The sequence below is a fragment of the Astyanax mexicanus genome, chromosome 19, assembly GCF_023375975.1.
Source record: "Astyanax mexicanus isolate ESR-SI-001 chromosome 19, AstMex3_surface, whole genome shotgun sequence".
In the NCBI taxonomy this organism is placed as follows: Eukaryota; Metazoa; Chordata; class Actinopteri; order Characiformes; family Acestrorhamphidae; genus Astyanax; species Astyanax mexicanus.
In genome coordinates this window covers 29,323,260-29,344,089 of record NC_064426.1, presented here as the reverse complement: position 1 = coordinate 29,344,089, position 20,830 = coordinate 29,323,260, and the positions used below count along the sequence as shown (strand labels likewise).

The following is a 20,830-nucleotide window of genomic DNA, read 5'->3' as shown; positions in this document are numbered from 1 at the left end:
TCACCATTACTCACGATCAACATCGAGCTGTTGTTTGCTCTTTGTGAGCGCTAACCTTTTTTTACTTTCATATGAGCTTATAAGAGTAGGTCTAATACATCTAAAACTAATACTTTCCTTTTTAGTTTTTTTTTCTGAGACTCCTAAAATTTTTTCAATAAATGTTTGTTTTATAGACACTTTATAGGCATTTGTGTCTTTGGTGTTGGTTGGCAGCTTACTCATCTGGAAAGGCACTTTCTAAAACAACTCTTTTAAAGGAGAACTCTGGTGTAAAATGGACTTTTGGTGTAGTAAAACATGATAAAAAGTACTTATCTTTAATGTATAGCACACCTTTGTTCTCCCACAGCTTTCCGAGATCCAGAAGTTTTAACAGTTTGTCCAAACACCCTTCAGACAGGGCATAATTTGCCCCAATTTTTTTTTTTTTTTTTTAGGCTCAAAGTAGCTCCACACCTCCTTGCTAGAATCTGGAGAGCCCTTTAAAACAAGACTTTAATAACTTAATGACAGACATATATACATAGATTCCACATAGCCTGACTCATGGCGCTGGCTGCTATGCTTTGCGGAGTCTATGTACATATATATATGTCTAGGTCATTATCAGTACAGTGATGGCGGTGCACAGAACAGAAGCTAGCTTTATAGGATGTAAACAGTGGTTTTTAATAAGCTTCTTGTGCACTTTTTTTAAATGTCAGGGCTCTCTGGATTCTAGCAAGGAGGTGTGGAGCTACTTTGAGCTGGATAACGATGGAAAAAGCAATTTATTAGGCCAAATTATGTCCTGTGTCACCCAGTCTAAAGGGTGTTTGTACAAACTGTTTAAATTTCTGGATTTCTGAACGCTGTGTGAGAACGGAGGTGTGCTAATTATCAAATGTAAAGACTTTTTATCATGTTTTACTACACCAAAACCTATTTTTCACCGGAGTTCTCCTTTAAGAAAGCCCTTGAATATTTTAGCAATACTAAACCACATACTGGAGGAGTCCAGGTGCTGAACTGGCCTTTCTGAAGGATTTTATTGACTTTCACAAGTAGAAAATATTAAGTCCATAATGAATCCAGCTAAAATGTCCCAGGTCTGTTAGTTTAGCAGATAAAATCCTCCCATCTCACTTCCCATCTCCCCAAAACTCCAGCAATTGGTCTCCTCACTTTCCAGATGTGAGGTTTTTTTTTTATAGACTGATGTTAAAAAGATGAGATGAGTCCCAACTTCTTTAGAATTAGCTGTATATTTTAACCCTCAAAGGCATATATATTTTTGGAAGGAAAATAATAACCCACACTGCTTTAGAGTTATTATATGAATATCTAACTAATTCAGAATTACACAATGTTGCCCTGAGGCTGCAAAAGGAAAAATACAGTTTTATGACAATTACAAAAAATAAAAAAGTGGTTTGTTGCCTCAAACCAACACCATGCCTTAAGGGGATTACATACATTGGTACACACCCACCCACTTTCACAAACACACCCACACACACACACTCAACAGCAGAGCAATATTTCTCTTGTGTGTGTGTGGGTGAGGTGACACAGCAGTGGTTAGAAACAGCAAAACAGCACAAGACTTCCAGCAAGTTTCTGAGTACTGAAGTGTCATTTTCATCAAACATCTGTCATTGTTTCACTTCATTTTCACACAAAGCATTCACTCTCTTCAGCTTTACCTTCGCCTTTGTAGTAATGATTACACCAGGGAGGTTAATTTCACCCCTTCCACTCCCCCTGGCCCACCCCAGCCCTCCCACCAGCAAGCCAGGGGCAATTCATTTTCACCTTCTGGGAGCCGCATAAGCAGCCAAGCGTAGAAGAGGGAGGGAGAGGAGGACCAGCCCAGGACCGGCCCACTGCAAGTCTGATCCTGCAGCAGTAACACCCCCCTCAGCACCCCTGCTCCTCAGCTCAGTCTGTCAGAGCAGGCAGAGCGCGAGCACCCGGGGGCTACAGCTCACTCACTACTCACTACTCACAACCACTGGAAACCACTGGAAACTACTAAAAACACTACTGAGGTACGTGGAGTTCATTCTGTACTAACTCGCTTCTGTTTAAAACTAGGAAGATTACTTTGTGTATTACTGTATTCTTTCTGGATAGTACTTAAAAACTGTAAATTGGTCATTGGACTACTTTTAATACAGTTTATTTATAACTGAACACTACTTATTATATGGAGACCTCAAGCTCAGAGGCCAAGATGCTTAATATCACAATGTACAGTACTGTGTAAAAGTTTTAGGCACCAAAGCAAACTACACTAATCCATTTATCTCAGCATTATAAGTGTTTTTACCTAAAAAAAAAGCACCACATATGATTTAAACAGATGCAAATAAACATACATACAGTAAAACGTAACAAGGATTTCTCATTTTTAACTAAGTACTGTATGTTATATCCTGTGAGCCAAGCTGAAGAACAAAGTGTAGTTCCAGATTTCTCCTGGATGATTTCCCTCAGCCAGCATGTGTATACTATGTTCAGTTCCGTCAGCAGCTCACCTGATTTACCAAATGTACTAATTTATCAAATTTACCAAACCAGTTGTTGCTATGAGATATGAGAACTAGAAATAACTCTATTAAGCTCAGATGAGGAGAAGAGATTAGGAGATGTTTTAAGGTAAAACACAGGGATGTAAAAGCAATGCTTTGTGTAAAATTGCTGTTTGTATTTATTGTAATACTAGTGTTTTACTGAGCTAATAAACACTTACTGCACAGATAAGAAGCTTTTTCTTTACTGAAATACCCACAGGTGCCTAAAACTTCTGCACAGTACTGTAAATGTGTCCTAACAGTTTCATTGGTGATGTGTGATTAATTCAGGCAGATAATGTGATGAAAAGCAGTTAGTGGTCTCTAATGGGATCCATGAAGTCAATTTTTATTTTTATGCAAAATGATTCAGGTTTTAGTTAAGAAACACAAGTTTCTATGTCTTTTGCTGATGAGTTTTGTTGAACTGATTGTTGAGCTAAAACTGTTTTAACACTGTAAAACCAAGTACATTTATTATATCTTATGTATTATGTCTATAATTTAAGCATTTAAGCTCAGACGTCAAGCTGGTTGTGATTTCTGATTAATTATGATACATAATGTGATGATTTTTAATGGTATCTAGATAGAAATGTCCAGCAGAAAGGCAGTTAGTGGTCTCTAATGGGATCCATAAAGTTAATGTCCATGATTAAGCAAAATTATTAACATTTTAGTTAAGAAACATATGTTTCTATGTTCTGAGTTTTATTGATGAGTTTTGTTGAGTCAATTCTCTAAAACTGTTTTTAACACTGTAAAACCCAGTATATTTATTAGCTCTTATGTATTATGTCTATAATTTTCGTATTTAAGCTCAGACGTCAAGCTGGTTAGTATCATATATCAAATAGCAACATTATTTTAATTCTTTGTCTTTTTAAAAAGCACAGGTTTCTATGCCCCCTTTACCTCTTTCCATGAGATTTTTGATTCTTATGATGAATATACTGATTTGACCCACTATTTACAGTACAGAGCTTAAACCACTGTGAAACATGTACGTTTGTCAAAAGAATTAATTTTATGTTGATCATCATTCTAGCTCAGAAGTTAGGCTGGTTAATATCACAATGTAAATGTTTTCTTAAAACAGTTTCACTTATTCTGGTCGATTGCTAATGCTATGGTTTTCTAATGGGGTTTAGCTTAAAATGTCCTGCAGGAAAGTAGCCAGTGGTCTCATAAAGCCAATATGACCCAGAAAGCCACAGCAAAATTATTCATGTTTTAATTAAAATAAAAAACACAAGTTTCTGAGCCAGACTGATGGCTTTATACTGTTTTGACACATAATTTACAGTGCAGGGCTTAAGCCACTGTAAAACTATATATATTTTTTAGAAGTTAAACATTATATTCATAATTTAAGCTCAGAATTAAGGCTGCTTAACAATAAGCAGTTTTATAGATGATCTGATAACTAGACTGATTCTGATAACTAGATAATGTGATGGTTTTCTAATAGGATTCAGCTTAAAACGTCTTGCAGGAAAGTTGCATAGTGCTCTCTAATGGGATGCATCAAGTAAGTTCTTATTAGCAAACAAGTTTTAATTAGGAAACACAAGTTTTTACTTCTCAAAATGGTATTTTATCTAACAAAATAGTCTAAAAACTCATTTGAAGCACTATTTAAGCTATTGTACAACCTTGTACATTTATTAATTATTTATTTAAGCTCAGAATGAATTAAAGCTGTTAAATATAGGACACAATCTAAATGTGTCTTAACAGTTTAATATGTAATAAAATGTCCTGCAAAAAAGAAGAGGACTTTAATGGGATGCATGATACCAGTTACCATTATAGCCAGCAAAATAAAAACACATGCATCTATATAGTTAAACTTTCCAGAGGTTTCTTATGATGATATTTTAGCTAGCTGTCGGTGTAATACTGCTTTGGCACACTTATTTATACAGTGCATGGTTTAAAATGTTGGTTAGTAGTACAATTAAGTATCGTTAATTCAGATTGTTTTTAGCTCTGAAATAATAAATTATAGATGATCCTTTCATTATCAGTGTAAAATATATTTGTTAGCTGCACATTCCTTCATAGCTAAAGGTTTTTTCTCAGTGCTGTGTGATGAAGTAACCCCGCAGAGTCAGTATCTCGGGTTTAAATGGTTAAACTGTGAGAACTTTTCTCGTTGTTTTGCTGGAGGGCTTTACCTGCTGAGATGGAGAACACACCCATCTTCTTTTCCTCCTCATTAAACTCACAGTTTGGTTAGTAATCGCAGTTACCTGCCGAGCAGGAGTTATTACTTTTTCTCTTTTCCTTTTTTCTGGTTTGGCTCCTCTTTGTTTATCTTTAAAATCGTGGTCTAAATGCGTATACTTTAGCTACAATACTAGAATACGAAGTATATACTGCTGAATTTCCCAGCTGTAAAAATCATGCAAAGCATTAAACGTGTTAAAAGTTCAGTTGCTAGTAATTTTGTAGTGAAACAAAAATAAAATATAATTAGTCATAAATAATGTTTAATCACAATTATACCACAATTAGTTTCGACCCTGCAATGTGATTGGCTGAGAGGAGTTCTGTGAGTACCATTATCAGCCGGTAACGCAATGCAACCAAAGCTCTCCATATGTAATTCCGCCACATACAGGTAACCTAGCAACGATGCAGCGCTTACAAGCCAAACAGTGCAGCTACAAACAGAGCAGCAATGGAACTATTTTAACTCGCAGAGTTTTTATAACCAAACAGATTGTATTTTCTCATTTCTCTTCAACGCAAATCTTTGGATAAACAGTGATAATGAAACTGTGGTATAAGCGCAATAATACACTCAAAGTTTGTGCGATAATGTTGTATGTGTACTATTGTCTCTGCTGTACTGCCTGTTGTAGGCTTAAAGCCACAGTGCCAATATTAAATGTTATAGCACTCCCTCTTGTGTATCATTGCTTAAATAATCTACATTCATTAACAATATTTGTTATTTGTCAGATGTCATCATTACATCCACAAAAAGTTACCCAGTCCAGCTTTCAAAAGTTTAACTGCATATTGACGTACAAGTGGGGTTATAGTTTGACGTGTTTGAAAAGGTTCCAGGAAGGTTAATCTGTGACATTACAAAAATAATGTTCCAGAAATGTTCTGAAAACATGTGACAGTGACATAATAAATATTATTTGCATCACATTATTAACATTATTAGAACGTCTCTCACATAGCCAACCTAATGTTCCCAGACAGACGAATACTAACTTTATGGAAACGTTAAAAGTATTATTCTTAAAACTACAAAACATTGCAAAGACGTTACCAGAATGTATAAAAACATTAAATAAAAACTTTACAGTGCCTTCTAACATCTTAAATTCATATTCAAACCCTTTTTTTGTACCATGGATTATTTTACCTATTATTTATTCAATTATTTTCTTTCTTATTCTTCCAGGTTCCCCTTAAAAACCCAGACCTCCAGAGTTCCAGCAGCCAAAGTGATCTGAGCCAGCAGGAAACAAGGAGCGACAACCGATCTGCCGAGCAAAGCCTCAACAATTTGTGGATTTACTGCTTCCATCTTGTGGTGGAACCATGATTCCTCTAAGGACTAGTATGTAAGCAGAGAAGCTAAAGAAAGCTTGGTGAAAAGTATGGAAGCATCGCACGCTGCCTATGTTGCTGCGCATCCGACGGCGGCTCCCCTGACCCCGGCTGCGGGATACCTATTCAGAATGTTTCGGGAGTACCAGAGCAACGAGGTTATTGTGGAGCACTACAACTTTACTGGAAAGCTGAACAAGAACAAGTACAGGGATGGCCTGAAACCTGAAGCCATCGTGTTCCTCATTATCTGTCTGCTTATTGTTCTGGAGAACGCTGTGGTTCTTGTAGCAATCTGGAAGAATAAAAAGTTCCACGTGCCCATGTACTACCTGCTGGGCAACTTGACTTTCTCAGACTTGTTGGCAGGATTCACCTACATGGTGAACATTGTAACGTCAGGTGCCAACACTCTCAAAATGACCCCAGTCCAGTGGTTCCTGAGAGAAGGAGGAGTCTTCATAACGCTGGCTGCATCCATCATCAGCCTGCTGGCCATCGCCATCGAACGGCATGTCACAATGGTGCGGATGAAGCCCTACCAGGGGGCCAAGCGTGGACGAATGTTCGCCCTGATTGGTGTGAGCTGGGTGTTGTCTGTCTTCTTGGGTGTGCTGCCCATTATGGGCTGGAACTGCATGGGTAACCTGGAGCAGTGTTCCACAGTCCTGCCGCTCTATTCCAAGAGCTTCATCCTCTGTTGCATCACAGTTTTCACCGCCATCTTACTGGCGATCGTGGTGCTCTACGTCCGCATCTTCCACGTCGTAAAGTCCAACACCAAGCGACTCGGCTGCGGCCCTCAGCGCAAAGGTTCGGCCAAGAGGTCTCAGAAGTACATGGCTCTGTTGAAAACCGTCACCATCGTGCTGGGGGTCTTCATCGCCTGCTGGCTGCCCCTCTTTATTCTCCTTTTGTTGGACTTTTGCTGCCCAGCCCAAAGCTGCGAGGTGCTCTTTAAGGCGGACTACTTCCTGGGTATCGCTATGATCAACTCACTGCTCAACCCCATCATCTACACGCTAACCAGTAAAGACATGTACAAGGCCATCCTGAAACTGCTCTGCAGCTACTGTCTGCTGACTAAAGATGGACACTTGAAGAAGTTCGGAATACCCTTCTTGGAGTGCAGCACGAGTAAGACGGAAGTGCCGTCGCACAGGCTGGAGGGACTGGAGACAACAGTCTCCTCCGGAAACTTTACTCCAACCACGATAAAGACGATTTATCCCAAAATGTCAAAGACGTGAGTTTAGAGACTTTTGACATTTGTGTCAAGACTCTTACACGTTATACTATGGACTATATGATGTAGTAGAGTCAAAAGTGCCTTGACAGGAGGTCAGAGACTGCACAGACTGTACTGAAGGTGTTTCCTTTAAAGGGTAGAGATATACTTGCTGTTAACTGCTTTAACTGCAGTCACGTACGCATATCGTCGTTGTCTAATGAAAAACAAGTGTCTCCATTTTTTCTTAGATTTTTAGTCTACTACATAATTTGAACCGGCAAACTGTCCCTTACACTGTGTCAAAAATTCTTGATTAACAGACCAATAGAAAAACTTATGCATGCATGAGTGTGGCTTCATCTATCCTGCGTCCTTTCAGTGTGGAGGTGCACATCTTCAGATGTTAAAGTGGCTGGGCGATATATATTGTGATAAATATATTTTATCACAATATTTAGAAATAAATTTTCAGATTTATCACATGAAGACATAGCAAATTTAATACTACATTTTTTTTTTAAATAAACAGTGATTTTATTCCAAATGTGCTGCACTTCATCCAGTCAATCAGGACTAATTACACTTAGTCCTCTAAAATCAAATCTATAAGCGATTGGTGTGTCAGCGTGCTTGTAAAGCAAATACGTAACATTCTCTGAGATGTGAATTATTTATCACAATAACAAATTTAGGATGACACCAGAGAATAATTTCATATTGCCCAATCCAAGGTGTAGTACACATAACAATAATAGGGGGCAATAATTTTGTTTTCTTTTGCAAAGATCGCCACTGAGTGAACTGAATAGACTATGAAGAACATCTTATTCATGTATGTATACTGTCTGATGTGTCTCTGCTGCTGTGGCAAGTGGAGGCCTCTAGTGGAAGCCTCCAGTAACACGTAGCACATAGTATAAGCCTAAGTACTGAATGTGAACGAATATTTTCACAACAGTGAAACAGCAAATATATCTCTAGGCCTAACTGAACTAATTATGAAGCTCTTGTAAATTAATATTAGAAAGAAACATTGGACTCAGCAACCCCTTAAAGGCATTAAAACAATGGATACAAACATCCTGGAAGGTTTTCAGTTTTTCTGATTTACTACGATTGTTGCCAGTTGTTCAGTTGACAGCTGGGAGCCTGTTTTCTCTTTAAATCAATCAGAACTTGAAGCAACACGCACTTATTACGATGAGCAAGAACTGCCAAAGAAGTGAGACAGTGGCAGGATATGCTACTGTAGCTACAGCCCTCGAGGTTATCTGGCACACTGTAAATTTTCAGGCTGTTACACAAGATATGTTTTGTAAAACATATGATAATATATTTTCAGTGCTTTACAGTGTTCCTCTGAAAATGCTGTACATTCAATAAGATAAAAAAAAGATAAAATCCCTGAAATACAGTTGCTCATCACCTCTCTATGTTTATATTTTATGAGCGTGCACTTTTGGAAGCCATGCCAGTTAAATCAATATCACGCTAACAGAGGTGCTCAACACTCCCCTTGTTTTTTTGGAGCGACTCCAAAGACTCCAAACACACAATATAAAACCTGTTCTGTTCTCTATGGCAGATACAATCAAAAAGGATGTTACTCAACAAGTTAAAAAAACAGATCTGAGTTTTACGTCAGTAATGAACTGTATGGAACGGTGCCATGATTCTGGGGCAGCTTGAAAAATGATATGTCCAGTCTTTATGTAGCCCTGTGTGTATTATTATGAATTTTATATTATGTATAATGTATTTTTATGTGAATAAGGGGAAAAAAACAGTATTGCTATTATTTGTTGGTTTTGAGAGCTGTTTATAAATTATGATATTGTACTGTATATATGTATATTGTCAATAAAGACATAGCAGTGTTTGTATTAAATCTTTCCTTTGTTTCCATTAACTGGGCCATGAACATTATATTATACACTTATCGTACAATATATAGACATTAGGGCTGAACAATATATATTTTTCATGTAGCTCTAAAAGGCATAACCTCAATCATTTGTGCTGTAAGCCACTGTTTTACCTTCTTAGCAATCTTAGCATGTTTACGTTTATTTAGTATATTTAACGTATTTTCTTATATACAAACAAAATCCAGTATTAATGTTAAGTCAATAAGCTCTTTATTAGGATGTTTTGCATTACTATGGTGTTGTGTTATCATTATATCAGTGACGATAATTTTATTTATTGCAATTATTTCTGGAAAAAAAAAATAATTTAGGGTAACACTTTATAATAACTTTCATTCATATATTTTTAACTATTGATCAGTAGATGTGAACAAAGCAGTAGTTCATCAGAATTTGAATATTAATAAATGCTCAGACATGACACTTATTTATCAGTATGGATATTCATATTTAGAAATGTTAGTAAATCTTTAGATAATCTGAATTTAAACATGAATAAATTGCTAGTTAATAAGAATTTTAAACCAGGCAATTTATATTAATTGCAGTTCATTAGTATTTTTTTTATGTGTTAGGTCATGAATATTACATTATATTATACACTTATTGTACAATATATAGACATTAGGGCTGAACAATATATAATTTTCATGTAGCTCTAAAAGGCATAACCTCTATCATTTGTGCTGTTGGCAATTGTGTTACCTTAGCAACCTTAGCATGTTTACATTTATTTAGTATATTTAAAGTATTTTCTTCTATTCAAAATCCAGTATCTTAACAGTCTTATTAATTACAAGTGAATAAGCTCTTTATTAGGGTGTTTTTGCATTACTATGGTGTCGGTCACCATTATATCAGTGACGATAATTTAATTTATTGCAATTACTTCTGGGACAGTATATCGTCCAATAAAAAAAAACACCTTATAATAACTTTCATTAATATATTTTAACTAATGATCAGTAGAATTTGAATATTAACAAATGCTTACATATGACACATTATTTATCAGTACAGATATTCATATTTAGCAATGTTAGCAAATCTTTAGCTAATCAGAATTTGAATATTTAATATATAAATTGCTAGTTAATAAGAATTTTAAACCAGGCAAATATTTATCAATTGCAGTTCATTAGTATTTTTTTTTAATGTGTTAGGTCATGAATATTACATTATATTGCACTTATTGTACAATATATACACATTAGGACTGAACAATATATAATTTTCGTGTAGCAACCCTAGCATGTTTACATTTATTTCGTATATTTAACTTATTTTTTATATACAAAATCTGCAACACTTTATTATAACTTTCATTAATCTATTTTTAACTAACGATCAGAAAATGTGAACAAAGCAGTATCAACGTTTTAATATTAACAAATGCTAATACAGGACACTTATGCATCAGAACGGATATTTATATTCATAAATGTTAGCAAATCATTAGCTCATCAGAATTTAAACATTAATAAATCGCTACTTAATAAGAGTTTTAAACTGGGCAAATGTTTATCAATTAGCAACTTCTTCGTTTCTTAAAATGTGAAAAATAACAGTTATAAATAATAAAAAAATAAAAATAAAAAACAAAAACAGTCATGATGACAAGCTTACCACCATCATAAAAAATCCCCAAAACAAACAACTGGTTTAAATGATCACATGATCAGCAGGCATACTGGAATCAGTGGTCAGGCTTAGGGCTTTGCGTCATTGACCAGTCTAGCCTCAGTCTGGCAGTGATGTAAAGGAAGATCCTGTGACTTAATAACATCAGGATAAGGAACTGTGAGTACTTTACAGCGTTAGCACATCCAATCCTTCTCGGATCATTTAGTTCTGTCCAGTGGTTGATGAATGGGCCATTAGCTGGTGGTGATCTTACTCATGGAAAATAGATTAAAGCGGTGGGGAAAAAAGTTGATTTGACTTTGATTAATGTAATCAACAGTGATGACTGGAAAGTACACCACAGATCACATTTAATAAATGTTTTCTCTTTATTGTTCCCTTATTACGTTTAATACCTTAAAGCAGTTTTCAACCTGTGGGCTGTGATGCCCCCAGTGGGCTGCCGTAGTACTGCGATAGTGATGCCTTTCACAATAACTATTATAATTTTTTATATAATATATTGTCCCTAAACTAAGTGTGATAAATATTAACAACTTTACAAGCAATTTTATGCCCCAGATATATAATAATAATAATAATAATAATAATAATAATAATAAAATTATGCATTTAAATAGTACTTTTAAAGTGCACTGAGTCTTTAAATAATTTAAAAATATATATATACACTGAAAAAAGGGGCTTATTTAAAATAAATGCTAAAAGAGAAACAAGTTATTTTAAAAATGAATAAATTTACCAATAATTGTTTTATTTAATATTCTAAGCAACACATAAATGCTTGTCCCCAACAGAGATGTGTGAAAATTAAGTGCCATATTGTGAGGTAAATGTTTTTCTACAATTGTAACTCTAATAATTCACACATAACTAAGAAAGACAATATAAAAAGGTAAAGTAAATAATTAATATTATATATATTACTTTATAACATATTTTAGCATATATAATCATGACTCAACATGTGGTTTGATGGTGAGTTGTAGCCATTTTGTAAAATGAATTTTAAGTATAAACCAATAAGTTATGCAATAATATAAATTAAATGATAGAAAACAACGGAACATTTAATTGTTGAAAATTCTACGTATACATTTCTATAGCATCTTAAATAAATAATAAAAAAATAATAATCAGCTTTAAAACAAAGTCAAAAGACATATGATGTAAATTGGTTCTTTGCACCAAGTAAATATAATGTCTAAAAATGTATTGTATAGTCATTTATGTATGTAGTACAATAAATAGATATTGTAATCATTGTGACAGACCTAGGTATTGTACAGATTAACAAGCTGGCTTCATTAATATTAGTGCTAATACTAGTCTGTTTGAAATATTTCTATCTTCTACTGTACGAGTTTTACCCTGCAGGGATAAATGGTTAAAAACAAGGTTGTTCACAACATTAAAAACCAATCAACAAATTTGATAGACTTAATTGGTTGTATTGTATTGCTGTATTTATTCCGATTTAAAATGGTCAATCAATTTTTGTGGGCGGCAGAACATTTGTGGTGGGTTTAATGGGCCACACTCACACACCAATCACCAGCATGCCTGTTTTAACATTTTAATATTTAACAGCAGTAATACAAAAGACAGAACATTAAAATGTGCAATTTAAAGAGAAGGAAAGTCATATAAATGCAACTGTCCATAAGATAATGGCGATATTAGGGATATAATTATCATAAAGTCTGAAAGGAATAACACAAACATACATACACAGTACTATCATACATTTCAGGCTATTATATACAACACATATTTAGAAAAAAAGAAAGAAATTTGCTAAAGGACAGAAAATCAAGGATTCTCCAATGGTCCAGTGAAGTTCTACCAGTCCGTGCTGACCAGGCTCCACAGCTCATCACTGACCTCACATGGAGAACGGGTTGATGTGTCTATGTTGATGGGGGTTGCCAGATTTGTACCATAATGGGCTTGAGGGAAAACATAAACAAAACAAAAATGTTATTGTTAAAACAAATACAAATACATTTCAAATACATCCCAGTACATTCCCGTTTATTCTCAAATGGTAACAGAGACTGGAAATCTGCTGATGGACAGGAAAGGTTGGTCAATATATGGGTTTATATCTCCCTCTAGTGGGATTCACTAGATTCACTATGAGAATTAGAGATTTGCTCATTATAAATTCACACAACTCTGAACAGTTTTCTAGACTAACACTAGCAGTAACAATAATAACAATAATAAAAATAACAATATATGTATTTATGTATTTTTTTATATAGAATTTTCATAAATACAATACAAATCAACAAAAAAGCAAAACAATAGTAAAATGTAACAAAAGCAAAAATATGTGCAATAACAACAGTGGGATCAGAAGATCACAACACTGCTACATATAATGGGCAGGGTTCCAACACAACCTGCCATCAAACTTTTACATAGTAACTTAAAACTGGGTTAAATACTGTTTCTGAAAATTAATACTGTAAAAAAATAACTTTTTACAACTGATGTCAGATGAATATAATGATAACCCTAATAGATCTGCAGAAATCTGGTCGCTGTAAACTACAATTTATTTCAGTGTAGAATCTCCCCTTGACTTTGAAATTGTATGGTTAAAGTACATACCATTAAAAACATAATATTAGGAATTGTTTAAAATAACTCCAATTACTTTTCCAGGTTGATTCCTGCTATTATTATAAATTAGTTAATTTAAAATTAAAACAAAAAATATGTATGTGTTTGGGTTGTTTGTTTACCTCCCCGCAGTATGTGTGGTTCTGTGTTCAGCTCCAGTTTGATTTTGGTAACTTTAAAGTAGAGTTGAGCCAAGTATCTGTAACACAAAGAGGAAAAATATTAGAGAAATTTAAAAACTTACTACAACATACTACAAACATAAAGTACGATATTAAATTCATACACTGGAATAGAGTGACCCAATGTATAAGTGTCTATAGGATCACAATTCTTCTGTTTCTCTGCATACTTTATCATCATCACCTTGTTGTGCTTGTACAAGTGGATCAGATACAGCAGTGCTTTCAATTTTATTAGAACACCTTCATTAGCAACATAGCACCTTGTAGGAAAAGTAAAGTCAGAGACAGAAGCTCTGTTGCTGCACAATTTATGTTAGTCATCATCTGGTTCCTAATCAGTGCTTCATCTGAAACAAATCGGACTGATCTGTTGTTCTGTTGGCTATTTTCTTACATGGCTGAGGGAATGACTTCTGTGGTGTCCTCATCCACTTCCTGTTGGAGAGTTTGTATTTCCTGCTCGTTCTCCTTAAGTCTCTGCAGCTCATTCTGTAGGAATCTGACATTTTACATGAAGGAAAAAACAAGAATAGCTGGGCTAAGAATTACTGTATAAAATCATCAGAGAAACTTGTTTCTGGGTGCTCAATGTCATCAGTTGGCCAGGTTATTTGGGGGACAAAAACATTCACATATTCTAATGTAGACTGAGGTCATTTACCCAATCTTACGATCATTGTGCTACATACTATTAGGACGTAACTTGACAGGAGGTCTGTAAGCTATTGGGGGGAAAAAATTATATTTTCTGTATAATACATTTTACATTATTAATCGAGATTAATAAGAGATTATTTTAAAGCGGATTTCACAAGAAGTAAGTGATTCAAGTCATAACAAGTCATTAATATTGCTAGTGGCATTTTTTCAGTTCTAATCCTATTCCAGTACACAACTGCCCACACCAATGATATCTCCAATTGGGGCTGCATGATATGATAAAAAAAATATTACTAAAATTTTCTGCTGACAATAAATAATTTTAATGTCGATCTGAACAAACAAAAATTGGAAATATCACATTACATTATTGAAACATTTATACCACAATGTATATTTATATTGAATTGCTGTCCAGTTCTAATTCCAGTAGAGGAGCTCGTTTCAAATTCAAATATATATTTTTTACTTTAACTTACTTTAACATTATTACTGTTAAAAATTGTAAGGGCAGTCGACTAAAGACGCTACAGTGATCTTATACATCTGTGACTACAGCGATTAGTGGGGTGGGTTCCTCTGACTGAGTCTTGGTTTCTCCTAAGGTTTCTTTCTCTTAAAGGGAGTTTTTACTTGCCACTTTTGTCACTACAATAATTGGCATCTCTGTGGTTCTGCTCATAAGAGGCGTAGACCTGTTTTCTCTGTAAAGCTGCTTTGTGACTACTTTTGTTGTAAAAAGCGCTATATTAATAAAACTGAATTGAACTGAATTGAAAGTGCTATTCCCATCAGTTCCACAGCTTTTTACCCACAGGTTCAGAGTGTACATGTTGCATGTTATGTTATGGTAAATAGTTGCAGAAAACGGCATCATGTAACAGAAGGATACTGTATCTCTGAGTCCAGCGTGTGGCTCTTCCTCAGACTCAGCTGCACCTCCTGCTCCACACTCTCCAGCTCTCGCATCATCTGACTCTTCTGACTCTCCATGCCCAGAAGCTTATGGCCTACAAACTCCTCAGACTGCACCAGGCCTATAAGTTTTATAAGAGAGAGATCAATTAGTATTATCAGCAAAAACTCCATTCTTAATTTATTGTAAAATCTACAGTTTCATGAAAATGTTGGAAAGCAAAGAAAAAAATCTGTTGTTTGCTTCTAAACTTTTTTTTTTTTTGAAACTGCAAAAGGTGGAAATAAAAAGGTAATCTTGTTTTATTTATTAAAGAAAAGTGTATTTTTTTAAACTTCCAAAATACAATATAATTCACAGTAACAAACCAGGGGTGCCACTGTATGTCTTTCCTAGCATCATAGTTAAGAAAGAGCTAGAAAGAGCAGTTATAAATTAAAATTACCATCACAATGTGTATTACACTACTTATTTATTTTCTTTTTATTTATTGTATGCAAAAACATTTTGCGTGTTCCTGTATAGCTTAATGTCTTTAATATTAAATTTAGAATGTAAAAACAAAAACCCACTAAATAAAAGAAAACAAATAAAATTAGAAGAGGTGTGTATAGATATGCTTATATTTACATATTACATACAGTATATGTATTACTCACTGCACCACCTGTCATGGTTAGTAAGGCACTTTGAGTAAATAATGAGTAAATAATACTGTATATTGTACTTCTGCATATTTAGATTTTATCCAAAGAATTACTAACTGTTTAAGAGGTGAGTGACCGTCCTCTTGGCCTCTGTGTGGTGGTCAAACAGAGCTTGCTGCTTGTTCCTCGCTGCCCTCAGAGCATCTTCAGCTTTACTGCTCTCAATGAGCTCGATGAGCGCCTCTCCTGTGTTCTCCAGGTCAACATAATGTAAAGCGTCGTTCTGTAGCATGTTCTCCTCTTGCTGAGTTTACAAAGTTCCTGAGAACAGAAAAGAAACAAAACATAAACCCCTAAATTACACTTAGATTAAACTGAAATATAAATATTGTCCATCGATTTTTACTAAGAGAGGAGAAATCCTTAATGTAACGTTATTCCCGAGTTAAAATAAAGAATGATTGATGTGAATGGGGTGTCAACTTCGGTCACTCCAAAACCAAGATTGCTTGCGTTATATATCCAATGTTATATATCAAACGCTATGTATCCAATATTCTCAACTAAATTTTCACTGCTTGTTTATAGGGAGTTAATGCATTATTCTGCTATTATTACATCAAATTAAATGTGTGCCTTATTGAGCTTATACTGTCCAAAAACAGCTATTGTGACAGAGCCTTAACGTTACACAAAGTTAGTTAGCTACCCTTCCTATTTAACACAACTAGCTAGCTTAGCTAATATACACAAAAATAAAGGTATATTAACATAAATAACTAAAATACTTTGTTTGTCTGAAATTACACTAACTAGGCTAAATACTGTAGCTTAGCTAGCTAACTATATTACAGAACAAATGGATACAGTGTTAACCCAGCTAGCTACCTAGCTACTCCAGCTGTTACACAGTAGACGTTAGCTGCCATGGTTGTAAAGGTAGTTACTTATTTAGCTAAGCTAAGCTATATATCACTGTTTCTGTATTGTTCTCTAAAAGCACGACGGTGGTACTAAATTCCCGGCACGTCCACGACTATTTTTACTTCATTAAATTGTGTTTTCCTCCTTTAAATCCGATACATTTCACAGCAAATCTCCTCTAAACGCTTCATACCTTCCCCTTCTGCAGCTCTGTTTTCAAACCGGGCCGCTCATTCCCGCGCTTTGCGGAGTCTGCCTGCATAATAATTTAGTACAAAAATACAAATAAACGCAAATAAATATCAAACTTTATCCGCAAATACGTACATTATTAAACATGTCATAAATATGAGGCACTAAATACAAGTGACCAATATGTATTTTCACGTATTCCTAATATTTTATCATTTACTATCAGGCAAAAGAAATGGACTCCTACTTTTTGGTAGCGCAAATCCCACAGAGTCTCTGATGAAGAGGAGATTGCCCACTTAAAAGGGAGGGAGCTCCCGAGTGAGACCAAAATGAATAGGTTCCTATGGAGAAATTGATCAAAATCAAGAGTTTATAAATATTTTATAGTTTTTATACTGAAATTATACTTATTTTCTTTAACATAGAACAATTTTTTTTAAATGTTTTACTATCAAACAATATATTTAAGCTTTTAAACTCCAGTTATAAGACTTTTATACATGCTCTCTCTATTTCCAGCATTAGCAGCATAGACTGTGTATGAAGTTTTTTTACAGCCTCTGATTAGCAGTAATAGTATTTTTCTATTATTTTTTTTTTTCTATAATCTTTATTATACATTCTAAGATAAAAACAAACATGGATAAGTAATTAGTTACTATTTTTTATTTGATATTTTAGTCGTTTAACTCAGTGGCATGCACAGACATTTTGGGGGGGCAAGTGCTGGGGGGGAAGGGCACTTTTTAGCACACGTGGTACACTTCATTATAAAAAAAAATACACGCACATGTTGAATGAAATTTGTCTTTTATTTGTAACATTCACTAAACGTGAGTTGTCAATGGAAAAATGTATGGAGTCAAAAAAGGGTCATAAAGATTTTGAGTTTGTAAAACAGAAGTCACAAATGTACTGAAACTTGTAACTGCGTTTAAACAACTACATGCACAAAAATCCAAATCCACAAATTAACTGGAATGTGCAAACTTGAAACAGAAAGTAATATTAATAATAATTCAAATGTACGAATGCGAAAAAATATTTTAATTATATATAAATATATATTTTTTAATTTGTAAATCCAATCTCTTGAATGTGTGAATCAGTACTGCTCAAATGGCTTAAGCTGGGTCAGACCAAAAATCACATTGAATTTGTGAGGTTGTAAATGTGACAGTGGGTGTTTTTCACTGTGGAGCTAAAAATCCTCTCATTCACCTTCTCTGCTGCGGGTGCGAAGCTCTAGCTGCAGTTGCGAATTTTGACCCTGTTTTGACGCCTGATTGATGAACCAATAGGAAAGCTTTATCCGGACCAATCAGATTACGGGGTTTGTTTAACCAATCAGAACAATGGGTGGGTCTCTGCAGCTCAGAGTACTGGGCGTGTCGAAAGGTGTGGGCGTGTCGAAAGTGTGGCCGCCATTTTGGAGTCAGCCACCATGCGCCCCCGGTGGATTAATTTACACAGAGGAAGGAGTTTAATAAAACAATAATATTCATAACTCTACCAATTTTTTACCTGATTTACACATTACAAATACGTGCTTTCATGCTGAAATACTTTATATTATGTTCTAATTATATGAATTAATTTTATATTTATGTACATAGATGCACACACACACACACACACACACACACACATATATATATATATATATATATATATATATATATATATATATATATATTAATAAATTAATTAATTTATGTACTAATTAATATGCTATACCATATGTCTGTCTTTGATAAAGAGCATAATGTAAAGTATTTCAGCATGAAAGCACATATTTGTAATGTGTGACAGCGTCCTGTATCATTACTACATCTCTGCTGTTTGTAACAAACCAAACCGTGTGTAAATTGGTAGAGTTGTGAATATTATCGGTTTATTAAACTCCTTCCTCAGTGTAAATTGATCCACTGGGGGGCGCATGGTGGCCGACTCCAAAATGGCGGCCACGTGGAACGTCAGCTCCAATAGACCAATAGACGACCACCTTTCGACATGCCCAGTACTCTGAGCTGCAGAGACCCACCCATTGTTCTGATTGGTTAAACAAACCCCGTAATCTGATTGGTCCAGATAAAGCTTTCCTATTGGTTCATCAATCAGGCGTCAAAACAGGGTCAAAATTCGCAACTGCAGCTAGAGCTTCGCACCCGCAGCAGAGAAGGTGAATGAGAGGATTTTTAGCTCCACAGTGAAAAACACCCACTGTCACATTTACAACCTCACAAATTCAATGTGATTTTTGGTCTGACCCAGCTTAAGCCATTTGAGCAGTACTGATTCACACATTCAAGAGATTGGATTTACAAATTAAAAAATATATATTTATATATAATTAAAATATTTTTTCGCATTTGTACATTTGAATTATTATTAATATTACTTTCTGTTTCAAGTTTGCACATTCCAGTTAATTTGTGGATTTGGATTTTCGTGCATGCAGTTGTTTAAACGCAGTTACAAGTTTCAGTACATTTGTGACTTCTGTTTTACAAACTCAAAATCTTTATGACCCTTTTTTGACTCCATAAAAATGTCACACCACCAACTGATAAAATACATAGTAGTTTGGTGCTGTATGAGACATATTACTGCACAACACCTGGCTGGTGGGACACGTGCTGTGCGTGCTGTGCTGAAGACTCGCTGAACTGAACTGCTGCTGCAGCGCATCTAGTGTGCCTTGCTAGCAAGGACGTAGGAGCAGGTTTGATATTGGGGGGGACACATCTATAATGTAATATAATATAATGTAATCTGCTTATTTGAATAAGCCCATTTTATAGTCTCTTAGAACAACATTTGTGGAATTACCTTTAATCACAAATAAACCATTCTTTTTGTACTTCTGTTTATTATTAGTTACATCTTAGTAAAGGTCTGATGTATATAAATGTCTGAACTATATAAAAATATATGATAAAAAAACTGATGAGGTAATGTTTAAAAGAATATAACATATATTATTATTATTAGTATTATTATTATTATGTATTGGCATGTCAATTCTGTTGTATATTTGTATATTTACATTTACGCCACCTTTTTTTCGACCAAAAGTACCTATGATGGTGGTCTTTTACGTAAAAACTAACAAACCCTCCTAGTCTGTTAGTTAAATGAGCTTTTACTTTTAGGACCAGATATATTCCATCACTAAATCTAAGGGGCTAAGGGATTTTAACAGGTAAACTCAATAAATGAGAGTTTATTAGCTGATCATATGGATGGGTTAAGAAACTGCTTTAAACTACCTACATTAAGTACTGTACTAAATTCTGTCTATCCATTACATCCAGCTTCTAGCTAACTAGTTAAACTAGCTAAAATAATTTTCCTTCATTATAATTTACAGTAATCCTAGTCTACAAGTCACAATGACTATCACAAGCTCACAGAGGGTTTGATCTGTGGGTTTTGAGTCGTTTATTTTTAACCAGCTCTCAGAAATAATCTCATAACAGTGTACATGGTAAGCTCCGTTACCTTTTAGAAAAATCGCTGTATATCCAGATCTATTTTAACGTCAGCTCGCTGCACCCGGCTGCTAAATCTAAAAAAGAAAACTCTACAAATCCTCCACAGCAAAGGGGGGCTTCCCCACTCTCTTCCGCGCTCCGCAAAACCAGCGAGCTGATTGGCTGTTTCTATTAAGAGGCGGGATTTTCTTCCTGAACCGGCTTCGTGATTGGCCTATGCTTGCGCAACCGCGCGGGG

General features: G+C 34.9%; 2 protein-coding genes across 3 annotated transcripts; one reads left to right on the top strand and one right to left on the bottom strand.

Moving 5' to 3' along the window:
- The first annotated feature begins 1,887 nt into the window (after positions 1-1,887).
- s1pr5a (sphingosine-1-phosphate receptor 5a) lies at positions 1,888-7,701 on the top strand. Its single transcript, XM_022673649.2, has 2 exons — positions 1,888-2,033; positions 5,986-7,701. The coding sequence occupies exon 2, from the start codon at positions 6,185-6,187 to the stop codon at positions 7,382-7,384; it is 1,200 nt and encodes a 399-aa protein (XP_022529370.1). The 5' UTR covers positions 1,888-2,033; positions 5,986-6,184; the 3' UTR covers positions 7,385-7,701.
- Positions 7,702-12,381: 4,680 nt separating this feature from the next.
- spc24 (SPC24 component of NDC80 kinetochore complex) lies at positions 12,382-17,172 on the bottom strand. 2 transcript variants are annotated; one of them, XM_007234906.4, is made up of 6 exons: positions 17,094-17,172; positions 16,094-16,297; positions 15,306-15,450; positions 14,148-14,252; positions 13,691-13,767; positions 12,382-12,886 (listed from the first exon to the last, which is right to left on the bottom strand). In XM_007234906.4, the coding sequence occupies exons 2-6, from the start codon at positions 16,266-16,268 to the stop codon at positions 12,780-12,782; spliced, it is 609 nt and encodes a 202-aa protein (XP_007234968.1). In that variant the 5' UTR covers positions 16,269-16,297; positions 17,094-17,172; the 3' UTR covers positions 12,382-12,779. The 2 variants fall into 2 exon arrangements, with proteins under 2 accessions (XP_007234968.1, XP_015457256.1); XM_015601770.3 differs by having other exon boundaries at positions 17,023-17,104.
- Between the last annotated feature and the right edge of the window lie 3,658 nt (positions 17,173-20,830).

Coding starts and splice junctions, on each gene's coding strand:
- s1pr5a (XM_022673649.2), top strand. CDS start 6,185: ATGGAAGCATCGCACGCTGCCTATGTTGCTGCGCATCCGACGGCGGCT.
- spc24 (XM_007234906.4), bottom strand. CDS start 16,268: ATGCTACAGAACGACGCTTTACATTATGTTGACCTGGAGAACACAGGA. Junction 13,768..14,147: donor GAAGTCATTCCCTCAGCCAT/GTAAGAAAATAG, acceptor TTTGTGTTACAG/ATACTTGGCTCAACTCTACT. Junction 12,887..13,690: donor ACCACACATACTGCGGGGAG/GTAAACAAACAA, acceptor TTTTCCCTCAAG/CCCATTATGGTACAAATCTG.